We start from the raw sequence: 13,078 nt of genomic DNA, 5'->3' as shown, positions 1-13,078 counted from the left end.
GCAGGCTCAAGTCATAACACGCAGTTACAGTTTCATACTAAAAATAAATAACTGTTTTTGTACAGACTTAGTCCTCACTGTTACTGATTATTAGTATCCTCATCCTAATGACACTCGGTTATTTGTTGTATGTCACAATTCTGCTGACACATGCACTGCTCTTCGAACTGATAGAAAAGCTTAGACACTGTAAGGCAGAGTTTCTTCCCACTACTGATCAACTCACGAAATAATGACAACAAAAATTAGAATACTCTAAAACTGTATTGCAGCGAAAAATATTTCTTAATTCGTATATAGCCAACAGTGCCCCAGATGCCAAAAACAACTGTGCAGTGTAAATATTTATAGCAGCATTCCAAAATCAAATTAACAGTGACGAATCTTAATACAGTGCAAGACACACAACATTGCACAACATGTAACATTACTTAATGACGAAATTTAACTGCCTTTAGAAAAATAATTGGGAACGACTAAAGAGGGAGGGAGTATAATTGATGTCCGAACAAAAAGTATCGTTATTTTCTCGGGTGTCGCACATTCGTCTCACAACACCACCTGATGAAATATATTAGTGTAGGAATAGCAAAGTGTGTCCTCCATAGAATTAATGGTACAGTCTTATATGTCCAAATATCTCCCATTAATGTGAAGCTCTGTAGTATCCACAGAATATGTGGAGTTGACATAACATTTGAAAACTGTTTGTGCCGGTGCCACAGAAAGTGTATATGTCGCGTATCCACTGTACGAGCCAGCTCGAGAAGCGGGTAAGTCGAGAAGGAAGGAGGGAACAATGGAAGATCACACTGACACTGAGGTAATTAGAGATGGAGTGCAAACTTGGATTACACAAAGATGTCAAACGACTCATCCCAGAATTTGCCTGGAGTGATTTAGTGAAATTTCAGAAAACTTTAACGTGGACGGCCGGGTGGGGATTTGAAAGTCCAAAATGTGAGTCCAGTGTGCCGACCGGTGTGCCTTCTCATTCAGTAAGTTAAGAAGGAACGAGCGGCAAGTAACTGACACTGAGATGTGTATGCCTGACTGACAAAAATGGGAAAGTTTTACAAAACTGGGTGTGCAAGGAAATATCAAATTATGTCTGCAATTCCCTAACAGCTTATTAACATATGTAGACTGACTGCACGAAATGTCACCTAGACGGGAATCCTTATAAACACGCTTTCCGTATTATGTCGACTTCCACGAGACGGGAGTACACGTATCGACTTCGGTCGAGAAGTCGTTCACGAGATAAGTGCGTACTGTCGAAATGTAATCGGACGGCCTCTGTTCTTTCCCCTCTCTGATCATTTCTCGACTCCCACAGTTTTTAGTAGCGCCTGCCTACACTGAAATAATGTAACATTCATTTTGCCAGCCACCTTTTGCCTCAACTGATCGGTGTATCGTCAGTGGCTCCATGTGTCGGTGTCTTTTACACGTGCGCTCGCTCTCCTCCCAGTAGAGCTATACTTTAACGTATACCGCAAATAAATCTCGCTTGCAAAGCACATAAACTGTGTACACACTACATTATTGAGGAAACAGGTAGAACAATGAGAACAGGGCAACGAAATGTGTGAGAATTGGGAAATGTGGCAATGCAGGAAGTTGCTCTGTGGTAGGCCACCGAAAGAAATATGTGGTACGCCTAAACAGTTTGTTAACACTGTCACAAAAAAGACAGTAGAAAACACAAATAAAATATTTTAATTCTGTTTTTAAACCATTTCCTTTGGCCAAAATACACTTTCGGTAGTATTGACGAAGATGCTCGAAAATGTCAGCAAAGGCTCCTTTCTCGAGCCATTTGAAGTTCACAACAGAGTACGTGACACTAATGTTCCAAAAAAGTTATTAGGTCAAAAAGGAATTTTACAGTGTTGAAGAGTATTTATCACATGAAATTGATACGTAATGTTATTTAGAATCATTGACATTAAAATGCAGGCAAAACGGTTACGAAGTGATAATAAATGTCTGCTGTTTTTTACGTGTCCTATACATCTACATTTACTGTACGTCGTGTAATCCTACAGGATCAAATACAATTCAATTAAAAATTCAGACATAACAAGCACCACTACACTTCTTACCGCGAGGCAGCAGTTTGTGGAAGACAGATCTCTGACACACGTGCCAATTAAGTCTCCACCTAAGTAGCATTTGGGGACACGATCGATTTGAGTACCATAAATTGGGAAAAGGTATCCACTCCACCGAGCCTCCGCAAATGACAGTGTCAGTACTGTCCGAGTTAGTCACCGATCACTCAGATACTAATTTCGTTTAAGTGGTTCTCGATTTCGTAACAGCAGCCATCACACTCGTTCACAACTCGAGTTTACACAATTCGGATAAGCCGGTGTCACGAGGGAGGATCCGGAGGACACGCATTCCGAAGTAGCCGTCCGAGCCACGCACGTCGGGTCGGGCGGCACGTTTGGCCAGTGAACAGACGACACTGCTCTCGTCTGTAGTCAGGAAGTGGTTTCTCATTTGGGAGTGAGTGTGATCGGTGGCTGTATCCAGGTAACAGGCTGTGCAGAAGTTACAGCAAAGCTCGTATACAGTACAGGTGCACCCTCAGGTGGCCGTATCTCCGAAAGGGTAGGATAAGCCCGGGCCGGAGTGGGACACGCCGAGTGGATGCGTCTGAGGAGCCTCGCACCCGGATACGACTCCTGTCGCGAGGCGTCGGGTACGTAAGTAATTGTATGTGGGTGTCGTAGTAATCCCAGTTAGTTAACGACACAGCAAATGAGCATTCGCAGATAACTTGCTGCCCTGCACTCGCATTCGTTTGCAGACGGGCATGTATATTAGCAGGAGTGGAATGGAATGTGAAATAATGAGCACGGCCTATGAACACTGCACGACTGTTTTTTGGTGCTGACAATCCACACAAAGAGTACAGCAACTAACAGTTATCCCCAAAATGCAAAACTTTTGTATTCACAAAGGACAGTGAACCACTGTCTTGACGAAGTGAGTGAAACAGTGTAAGAGAAGAAGAATTTATGTGCCTGAATTTCTAATTACTTGTGAAATGAGTGCAGGTAGTGCACTTATCAATGAATTGCTGTGCCAGTTTTCCTTGGCATTATTCCAAAACTTTGTGAACATTTGTCGTTTGACTCTTTTCACAGCCTTGTAATAAGGAAGAAATTTAAAAGCAGAACGCCAATTACTGACAACCGACACAACCTGAAGACAGGCTAATATTTACACACTCAGTTACAGAAACTGGAGATATTTAAGTTAGAAACTGTTTTGCATTTCAATAGCTACTATAGCTCAGATAGTTCCTGACGTGTGCAGTAACGTATGCAAAGCACTTCAGAGGATTTTATTAACACACTGACTGACGTTACTGGCAATCTAGTGGCACCGAACGGGTTAAGGATCGCATAAGGAAGGTAACGTCATTAACACACGATTAATGTAATGTGAAACAAACGTAGGTAACTTCGTGATATCTGCTATATAGTTTGTTAGAGGGCAGACACTGTGATCCTGTGTGTGTAAATCATTGCTATTTCATATCAAAAATCTTTAACTCATACTTCGGGCACACAATTAGAGAGACCACGAACTTGAGCAACAAAAATGATTACGTCTTTCGTATATTTTCGATTTTAATCAGCACAATAGATACATTTTTGCACTTGTTCACTTTCACTTATTGTGTTCTTCTTTTTAATAAGGAGAAATACACAGCTCGCGTTCTTTCATTCCGCTCCTGCCGGATGCGAGCACTCGACGAATTTGTCGCTTTCCTCGTGTCCCCAGTCGGACCTTTCGGTACTTCGGCAATATTCTACTGATCGTATTTCTTTCCCTCTGGCATTTACACTGTGGATCTCTCGAATTCCAGAGGCACCTACTCTATCCGTATCCTGCTATGAGCACCATTACATTCTGTTCAGATTACTCCACACCGACATACACGTGTCGTATCAAGACCGGAAGTATTCGACACTGAAGCTTACTTTACTGCTATTGCCGAGGCGGAGAGGACACGAACTTCCTTTGACTGTGAGCTCAAACACTGACAACCAGCATAACACAAACGAACACTAGTGAGTGTGAACCCAACAAGACAGAATGATGTCGGTTCTCAACCGTCTGCTGAGTACACTAAAGAAAATTATTGTACAGTTGTGTCTGTTCCAGCTTCTGATACAAGGACATTGACTGAAAGTTTTGCAACTTCTTCAACCTGGTTTTTGAACCTATTGACTGCTCAACTCTTGAACTATATGGTGCGTGGTTATCTTTAATGAATCTGATGAGAAACTGCTTTTCTCTCTCTTTTCGAAATTTTTTTCCACTGCATGTTCCATCAGTTAACATAATAGAGGGAAGTGGTGCCCATCAGCTGCCTGTGAATTGTGTAAATAACATTCTGTGTATTACAGTACGGTAACTGTCTACGTATCATTTTTTGGGACAGAGACTGACGACTGGCTCAGCATTTGTCTATGTGAGTTATGAAAACTGCCTAAAAATTTCACGCCTGTCGGGCAGTGCAGCAGACTGACTGTAGTTAATCTGCTGTACGGATTCGATATACATCCAGATCGCCTCCCTTATTTTGTGCGCCGATCGAATAATGCACTTCTTTTGACACAAAAAATATAAATATCTCCTTTAATGACCTGTAATAATTTCCTATCGACAGTTGGGCACTGTTTTCACCTTTCTCCAGTTTATCGGTGGTGTCTAATATTAACTCGTACAGGAGTTGTTTTATCCACCATCCCAAACGTTTTGTGCTTAACAATAATTTACTTTTAACCATTATTTTTAAAAGTCTGAGAGACTTTACAGAAACATTATCAGAATTGGGCTCAAATACTTCTTCACAGCCTGCACAAAGAAAGTGTTACGATGGTGTAATGAGAATACATATACCTCTCTGCTTGTACACCTTGCTGTAAACAAGTACATTTCATACAGTTTCAACAATAAAGTAAATATACCATATAAAACAAAGTAATAAAAATCTTTTATTGTAAGCATTTAGGTGTACATGTGGTACTTATGGAATAACACAGTGCACACTTACTTAAAAAAAATTGGAACACTTAAAAAATAAAATTCAATAATCAAAAATAAAATTTACTGAAGTAAATGGTCAGCTCCTTTAGAAAGATTACCAAAAATGTCTACAATATAAAGCAGATTTTTCAATAAGACATCCAATTCAATAGAGTGTGTAGAGAACAAAGTCTGAGTGTTACTTCGTGAGCATCTCACCTCGTTTCACTGACAAAAGAAATTGTTAAAATGATGCGAATGGTGTTATGAAGAAAAAGCACGCCCCAACTGCTCCCATCACCTCCACAAGCTCACTACGGACCCACCGTTTAACCCACGAGGTCTGATCAAAGAGTAGCAACTGTTAATATTGGCAGACTGTTAGCTGAATCAGTAAGTACTACAGCAACAAAGGACATCTACGAAACGACTCATTAGTAACCACGTACTGACAATACTATATATGACGAGGCTGGACAGCATTTACAAAAAATTCCTCAGATACATATACAGCTGTTTTAATGACAACTGTACTGCAGAAATATTCTCAAGTGACAGGGTGTAGACTGCGCAAAATTCTACACACTGTATTCAGCTCACTTCTACGATTGTGTGTTAACGCAATAAACAAATGACAACCTACATTCAGCTCCTTAAAAATAGAAATAAAAAAAACTTGAATAAAATGAGAGAGGCGGCAGAGGAACATGCTCGTCGAAACACTTATACGAGGAGGAAGAGGGGGCAGCATGGAGGGGTGGGGGTGGCGGCAACAGTTCAAACACTCCACTGTCTCCACATAAACATGATAAAAGTCACCTATGAGGTACTTTCAAATTATAAAGGTGGCAAGGGTAAAATACAGGGAGCGAAAGGCTATTAACAGTTTGTACAGAAACCAAATGGCAGTTATAAGAGTCGAGGGGCATGAAAGGGAAGCAGTGGTTGGGAAGGGAGTGAGACAGGGTTGTAGCCTCTCCCTGATGTTATTCAATCTTTATACTGAGCAGGCAGTAAAGGAAACAAAAGAAAAATTCGGAGTAGGTATTAAAATCCATGGAGAATAAATAAAAAATTGAGGTTCGCCGATGACATTGTAATTCGTCAGACATAGCAAAGGACTTGCAAGAGCAGTTGAACGGAATGGACAGTGTCTTGAAAGGAGGGTATAAGATGAACATCAACAAAAGCAAAATGAGGATAATGGAATGTAGTCGAATTAAGTGGGGTGATGCTGAGGGAATTAGATTAGGAAATGAGACACTTAAAGTAGTAAAGGAGTTTTGCTATTTGGGGAGCAAATTAACTGATGATGGTCGAAGTAGAGAGGATATAAAATGTAGACTGACAATGGCAAGGAATGTGTTTCTGAAGAAAGAAATTTGTTAACATCGAGTATAGATTTAAGTGTCAGGAAGTCGTTTCTGAAAGTATTTGTATGGAGTGTAGCCATGTATGGAAGTGAATAGTGGACGATAAATAGTTTGGACAAGAAGAGAATAGAAGCTTTTGAAATGTGGTGCTACAGAAGAATGCTGAAGATTAGATGGGTAGATCACATAACTAATGAGGAGGTATTGAACAGAATTGGGGAGGAGTTTATGGCACACCTTGACAAGAAGAAGGGACCAGTTGATAGGACATGTTCTGAGGCATCAAGGGATCACAAATTTAGCATTGGAGGGCAGCGTAGAGGGTAAAAATCGTAGAGGGAGACCAAGAGATGAATACACTAAGCAGACTCAGAAGGATGTAGGTTGCAGTAAGTACTGGGAGATGAAGAAGCTTGCACAGGATAGAGTAGCATGGAGAGCTGCATCAAACCAGTCTCAGGACTGAAGACCACAACAACAACAACAACAACAACAACAACATGAGGTACGTGTGGACTGCAGACACAAATTGTCATAAACACAGAATTCTCGATATAATATCAATTTATAATGTGGCTTAAAATTCAGGACACTTAACTTACGAACAATAACCGATACTTTACACTCAGTATTTCCTTCCAAATAAATAATAGGGGCTGCAGTGTCTATCTGAAGCACACTCACATTAACTCCACGGCACCAGTAAAATGTTTTCCTCTACAATGACTTCTTCTAGTAATCTGACATGCAACTATACAAATTTGTCCTGTATAGATTTAGTAACAAAAAATATAACAATAATGAAATGAAGTGGATGTCACGGTACTTCCGAGAATACACGAATGTGACATTCAGGAAAACGATTTTAAAAGACTGACTGCATCACCTAACACTGACAGAGAGAATTGGCCCGTCATCTCACCGGTTAATTTCTGGGGAGGATTGCCTCGTATCTGTACGGAACTTCTGTATCTACCGCAGTATCAGATATCGTGCGGATTGCTAAGTGTGGAAATCCGTAGGTGAGCTTTTCCTAATCACGTTACAGGAGAGCAAACTGCACTATTGCCGCCATCTAGTCTGTAGTCTGCATCCTGCCGAACACGGGAGTGACATCTGTGCCAATTATCCCACTTCCGAGTGTCGGAGAAAAAGTTGCGCCTATTTGAGATTTCTTTTACGGATCTAGGCATTTTAGAGTTTTTCACTTTCTTTATGTACACACACTAGGATTCAGTTCATAAATTCCTTGTGTAATCAATCAGAATTTCTATTTTTTCCAGTCTTTAGACACTTGAAGGTGTAACTACCATTCTATGAATTGTTCTCCATTTTATGAGTTTGGGTCTTACAGGAAAATCAGAACTACTTCAATTTTACGTCTCCTTATTTTCCACGCAAAGCACTGGTCATACTAGTCTGGGTAGATAATCCTGAAAAATCCTCCTTTCGTTTTCAGCATGCAAACTGTCAGTATGTGGATCACCTCTGTCACAGTACTCTTAATTTGCGATTTGTGTACGTAGTCTATCTGGTACGAGAGTCTGCAAGTTTTATAAAACACAATGTGTGTGTGTTCCCACCCTCCAGTGTTGTAAAAAAAGGGTGCAGTCATGGTCTTACTGCCACACTGAGTCCAATCTGATTTATTCATATGACTTCTTGATTTAAGGTGACAGGACAGTCAGTCATACGTCCTTCCAATCTTGTCATTTTTTATCTCTCTCTCTCTCTCTCTCTCTCTCTCTCTCTCTCTCACACACACACACACACACACACACACACACACACACACACATTCTGTGACAATGACACTACAATGATGTTTCATGCTATATGAGAAGAGAGCATTGTGAAGTTCTGTTCATTTGTATAGAACGAGACAGGTGAGTAAGGTTATCAATTACAGAACACAGTAATAAACTGGCAAATGGCAAAGATTGTATAACGGCCCAGAAGAGCAGAATGACAAGTGAGTGAATATGCACTACGTCCTGTATTAGATAGTCACCTACAATACGATTCACGATAGCACACCGAGTGAGGAAGAATACTTTGCTACACTCCTGACTGCTCCTTTTGGAACTCTCATTTATACGGTCACCTACTGATTGACATCTTATCTGTAAGATGACTAGTCAGTTCAGGATTCCCACTCTTCCTATTTTACTCGTAACTTCTGGACATTCTCATTACTCGACTGATGGAAAGAAGGAGAGAGTCAAAAACCTTTTTCGTACGAGCTGAACTGTTTGTGGAATATTAAGAGGCTAGTGTCAGAATGCGCATTTCGAACGAGCTGAGAACAATCTAACGCGAGAAAGTGAATACACCTACCAGACACTACATTAATTTAGATATTCTATTTCACTTGTTCTCCGTTCGCTCGAAGAATTTTAAATCGACTGCAAACGTCTGACACAAAAAATAAAAATAATGTTTACGAGGACAATCACACCCAAAAATAAAAGTGAAAGTACGTAAAAGAAGGTGGCTTCACTACACTGTCTACACATCGAGAACCGTAAAAAGAAATGAGAAAAATAACAGGTGGATAAGCAGACCTGGAAGTGGTAGCTACAGTGTTAGTACCGAGTGGAGTGCAGAGCAAAGAAAGCACACTTTGACCAGACCGAGTACACCGTGCGTGCGACAGGAGAGCAGAGCGATGCCTACGTCGGGACGCCGGGGCGCCTGTGCCGCGGCCCGCTGCTGCGCCTGCGGGGGCGGGGGCGGCCGCGCCCGCTCGTCCAGCAGCGGAGGCAGCAGGGCCGAGGGCGTCGGAGGCACCGGCCGCGCCAGCTGCTGCTCCAGGGACGGCACGGTCACCGCGGAGGCGGAGGTCGGGGGGAGGGGAGCCGCGGGGGGCGCCCGGCCGCAGCCGCCTCCGGCCGCGCCCGCGCCGCCCGACGCGCAGCCCGCGTTCTGCAGCAGCTGCTTCAGCAGCACGTTCTGCGAGTCGTCCGCGGGGCGCACCTGTGGCAACCCCGCTGTAGCTGTCGCCGTCCGAACGAGACGAGAGGGACGGGTGGCCCGTTCCGCAGCTACCTCTGAAAATACTCTGCCTCTCCTCGGGAGCGGACCCCGTTCCCGTCCCTCTGCGAGGCAGAGTACATCGAAAACTGGCTCCTCTCGCCGGCTGAACGTGCGGCTACTTCGAAACCGTGCGCTCGACCTGACCTCCCGACGTGACACTGTATGTACTTTTTCAGATACGAATGTAGAAGTGAGAATACAAATTGCGCACCTAGTCTGGAAATATATTTGTACGTCGGTCGAATAGCTTTACGAGGTGAGAGTTCGACACTACAGAATTAAAAAAACTTCCGCTACTGGTGAGTAATAATTAAAAAGCCGTACTAAATTAAAGAGTAACCCGTATTAGGCCCGTATTGTAAATGAGGGCAGACACTACACATTAAAATCACTAGAACACGTGCCCTCCCATAAAAACCAAATAGTAAAGCAACACAAAGAGGTGGTGACAGAAACAAAACGTTAATTGAAATCTGGGACTGAGAGATAGGTAAAAAAACGAGTGTCCGTTATAAAGTATTCGAATAAAGTCGACAGAGGTAATTCCGACTAGTGTATCGGGGAAACACGGAACCTAAGGAAAATAACATGCGGTACAAACAATGTATAGAAAAAGGTAGTGGACACAATAATTAAGAATCACACAGAAAATGCAGACAAACTGAGACAGTAAAGATGAGGAAAGAAAAGCGGCAGACTCAAGTGTGATGTCGGTGAGGCACTCCTCCAGTTTCCTTCTTCTCTGCTGTAATCAGTCAATGGAAACAGCAGTGCTTAGCTCAATATTCACAGCTGTTCTCGTTATGCACCTCTCACTATAGTAACTGACTGTAAAACCTAGAGTTTTTATACGGTGGCTCAGCTTGTAAGTAAACTGTATGACTGTCAAGCAAGAGAAATTGCTGGATGGAATAAATACAATATGGACAGAGCAAATCGTTAGTCACCACACAGAAGTGGTCTCGAATTGCAGAAATGTATAGTGAAAACTTTCAAACGAGGTCTTTCCCCTGAAATAGAAACCACACAAATGCACATTCACACAAATGCAACTCTCAAATGTGAGTATTGTCTCCCAGCTCCAGCACCCTGAGGCAGTGCCCACATATGTGTGAGTTGTGTGTAGTTTCTATTTCGGAAAAAGGCCCTTGTCCGGAAGATTAATATTTTAACTGTCCCCTCCCCCCCCCCCCCCCCCCACACTGTTTCTGTATGTGACTCTGTGTCCCCTTTATGCAGTTAGTACCAATTTATCATTTCCACAATGTTATTGTGTGCCTATGAAGTAATTTAAATACGCAAAAAATATGCAGCACTACTACTACTATTGACATTTTTTCCTATATCTGTTTAAGGATTCAGCTTTCATGTTATTACAGTAATTACAAGTATTTTAGAGTGCAGTATTTGCAGAATTTTTGCTGTGGAAACTCTATAGTTTCCTTCATTTCTGCACTTCAGACTAAATTATGAGAAGACACTGATAAAAAAATGAAGATTACAGGCAATGTGCACGTAACACGATTTTTAAGTACACATTTGGAAAATATACATAATTAACACAGTACGACTGCTCACATTCCTTATTATCAGGGCAGATGGGGAACTGGAAATGTGAAGAAAGACTTACCAATAACTGCATCTAACTGCCATTGCCACTGACATGGGGAAAGCCCCAGACCCAGCAAACCAACTCGGCTCACATTTGGTAGGTCACTTATGAACCACGTCAAAAATAATTTGTGAAAAAGACTTAGGTAGATAAATGGTGGTACAGGTGCTTAAGCAATAGTTGTAAGAGTTTTTTTTCCAGGCAAGGGTGGGACACATATTTTAAGAGTTCTCCATTTTTGTAGTACACAAACAACCTGCCAAACATCAGCCGAATCAGCTGACCGTGGTCCGAAGCCGCTCCCTTGTGAAAAATTTTAGAAAAGTGTGAAATTTACATGTACATATATTACACAACTACTTACCAATGACTGTGATTGGAACACTAACAGACTACGTCTCAAGAAATATAAAAGACAAACATTCTGTTTTCAAAACTATGACCCATGCCTCAAAAGTGAGGTGAAGCACAAGAATCTGAACTGCTACAGGCGGAAGTTGTTTGCAGCCACAGATGCCTGAATCTCGGTGCAATCGGAAGCTCGAGTAAACCACTGGTACTCCTCTGACACCCAATCTTGCTAACATACTCAAAAGCTATTGACCTTTCAAGAAATTCAGTGGAGTTGAACATACGTGGGCATAAAATGAACTCTACTGTGAAAAATACACTGTTGTCCATTAGACTGTAACACCAAGAAGTGTAGCGAATAACAAAATTCTACTATAAAAAACAGTCACAGCGTGCAAAATGCTTTTTATTAACTCGAGAATGACACACTTCACCTGGACAGAGTGTCATCAGATTACCTCAAAATATGAGGACAATAACATTACATTCTGTGTGGTCCTATTCCAGACTGCCATAAAAGCAAAATAAGCTCGAATAACCGATCGAGTAAAATTATATAGAGGAACATTAAGTAGCTAGTGTTGAAAAAAATCAGAAATTTTCTGTCAAAAGCAAAGTCAAGAATGCATGATATCGAATAAAATGTACTAAAAGGCAACCTATACAGAAAAAAATATTAAAAATTAATGAAATAAAATCGCCGGGATCAGGCAGGAGCAGAGAACGAAGGAGAAACCGAAAAATGGATATTAGGGAATGTGTCCTATGCCACAGCTAAACTCTTCTGTGGTCAAAATATAAGAACAGTGTACACCACCTCTAACAACACCCAATATCAATACAATCATAATGAGTGTCCCCATAATGATAAATATGCTGCTCTGGTATATATATGCCCACCTGCTATGAATGTCAAGCAGCTTATATTGGCCCAAAGGGAAGGGCTTTTAAAACTAGGTTTCAGAAGGACATGGAACTTAGGGGTTTTGCTCCATGCTCCCAAAGGATAGAGGCTCAATCCGCTCGAAGAGAGAGAAATACTTTAACGTTCACACGATATGAAAGATATATTACTCAATAACCAGTTATCAGGCAAAAACCAGGTTCTCTCACGATTTTATGTTTCCCATTTTTAAACAATTTGTTGGCTTTAGCTTTTTATTACCAGCATCTTGGTCACTTGTCATGTGTATGCAGTTGTATTTTATCTTTTTAGCATTGTTACGTTTTAGCTATTACATATTTTATTTCATTATTCTTTCACACTGCTTTTGAGCAAAAGGGTTTTCTGTGCCTCTGCACAAAGCTTTTGATCTAGCACAATCTGCATTGTGTATATTCCCATATACTCTATTACATTTTTATTTATTTCTTAATTTATCCATTACTATTTGAATTTTATGCCCACTGTTATTACACTGCACACTCGAAGGCAGTGCCACGTGGCAACTGTCATTACTACTAGCCCAATATTTTGCACGACCTCCTGTCATTCGTACGTACACACTATACGTGTACAGACAGGCCTCCGGGGTCGTTTTAGCATACAGTTACGTGTAGAGTTTGCATGCGAGGTCCCGTTCTGCCCTGCTGTGTCTGTCGTGCCTCCGCGAGGTACTACGCATTTTTCAGTTTCTCCTTTGTCCTCTAC

General features: G+C 41.5%; 1 protein-coding gene across 1 annotated transcript in view; it reads right to left on the bottom strand.

Annotated features, from left to right (window-relative positions):
• Positions 1-13,078, bottom strand: part of LOC124552384 (histone-lysine N-methyltransferase 2C-like) — a 434,288-nt gene that overhangs the window by 111,262 nt on the left and 309,948 nt on the right. The window contains exons 58-59 of the mRNA XM_047126647.1: positions 9,330-9,404; positions 9,051-9,233 (exon numbers count right to left, since the gene is read on the bottom strand). Coding sequence (XP_046982603.1) covers positions 9,051-9,233; positions 9,330-9,404 — 258 coding nt within the window. The remainder of the gene's footprint in view (positions 1-9,050; positions 9,234-9,329; positions 9,405-13,078) is intronic.

This window comes from Schistocerca americana, chromosome 10 (genome assembly GCF_021461395.2).
Source record: "Schistocerca americana isolate TAMUIC-IGC-003095 chromosome 10, iqSchAmer2.1, whole genome shotgun sequence".
Classification (NCBI taxonomy): Eukaryota; Metazoa; Arthropoda; class Insecta; order Orthoptera; family Acrididae; genus Schistocerca; species Schistocerca americana.
This window is presented reverse-complemented; position numbering and strand designations above follow the sequence as displayed.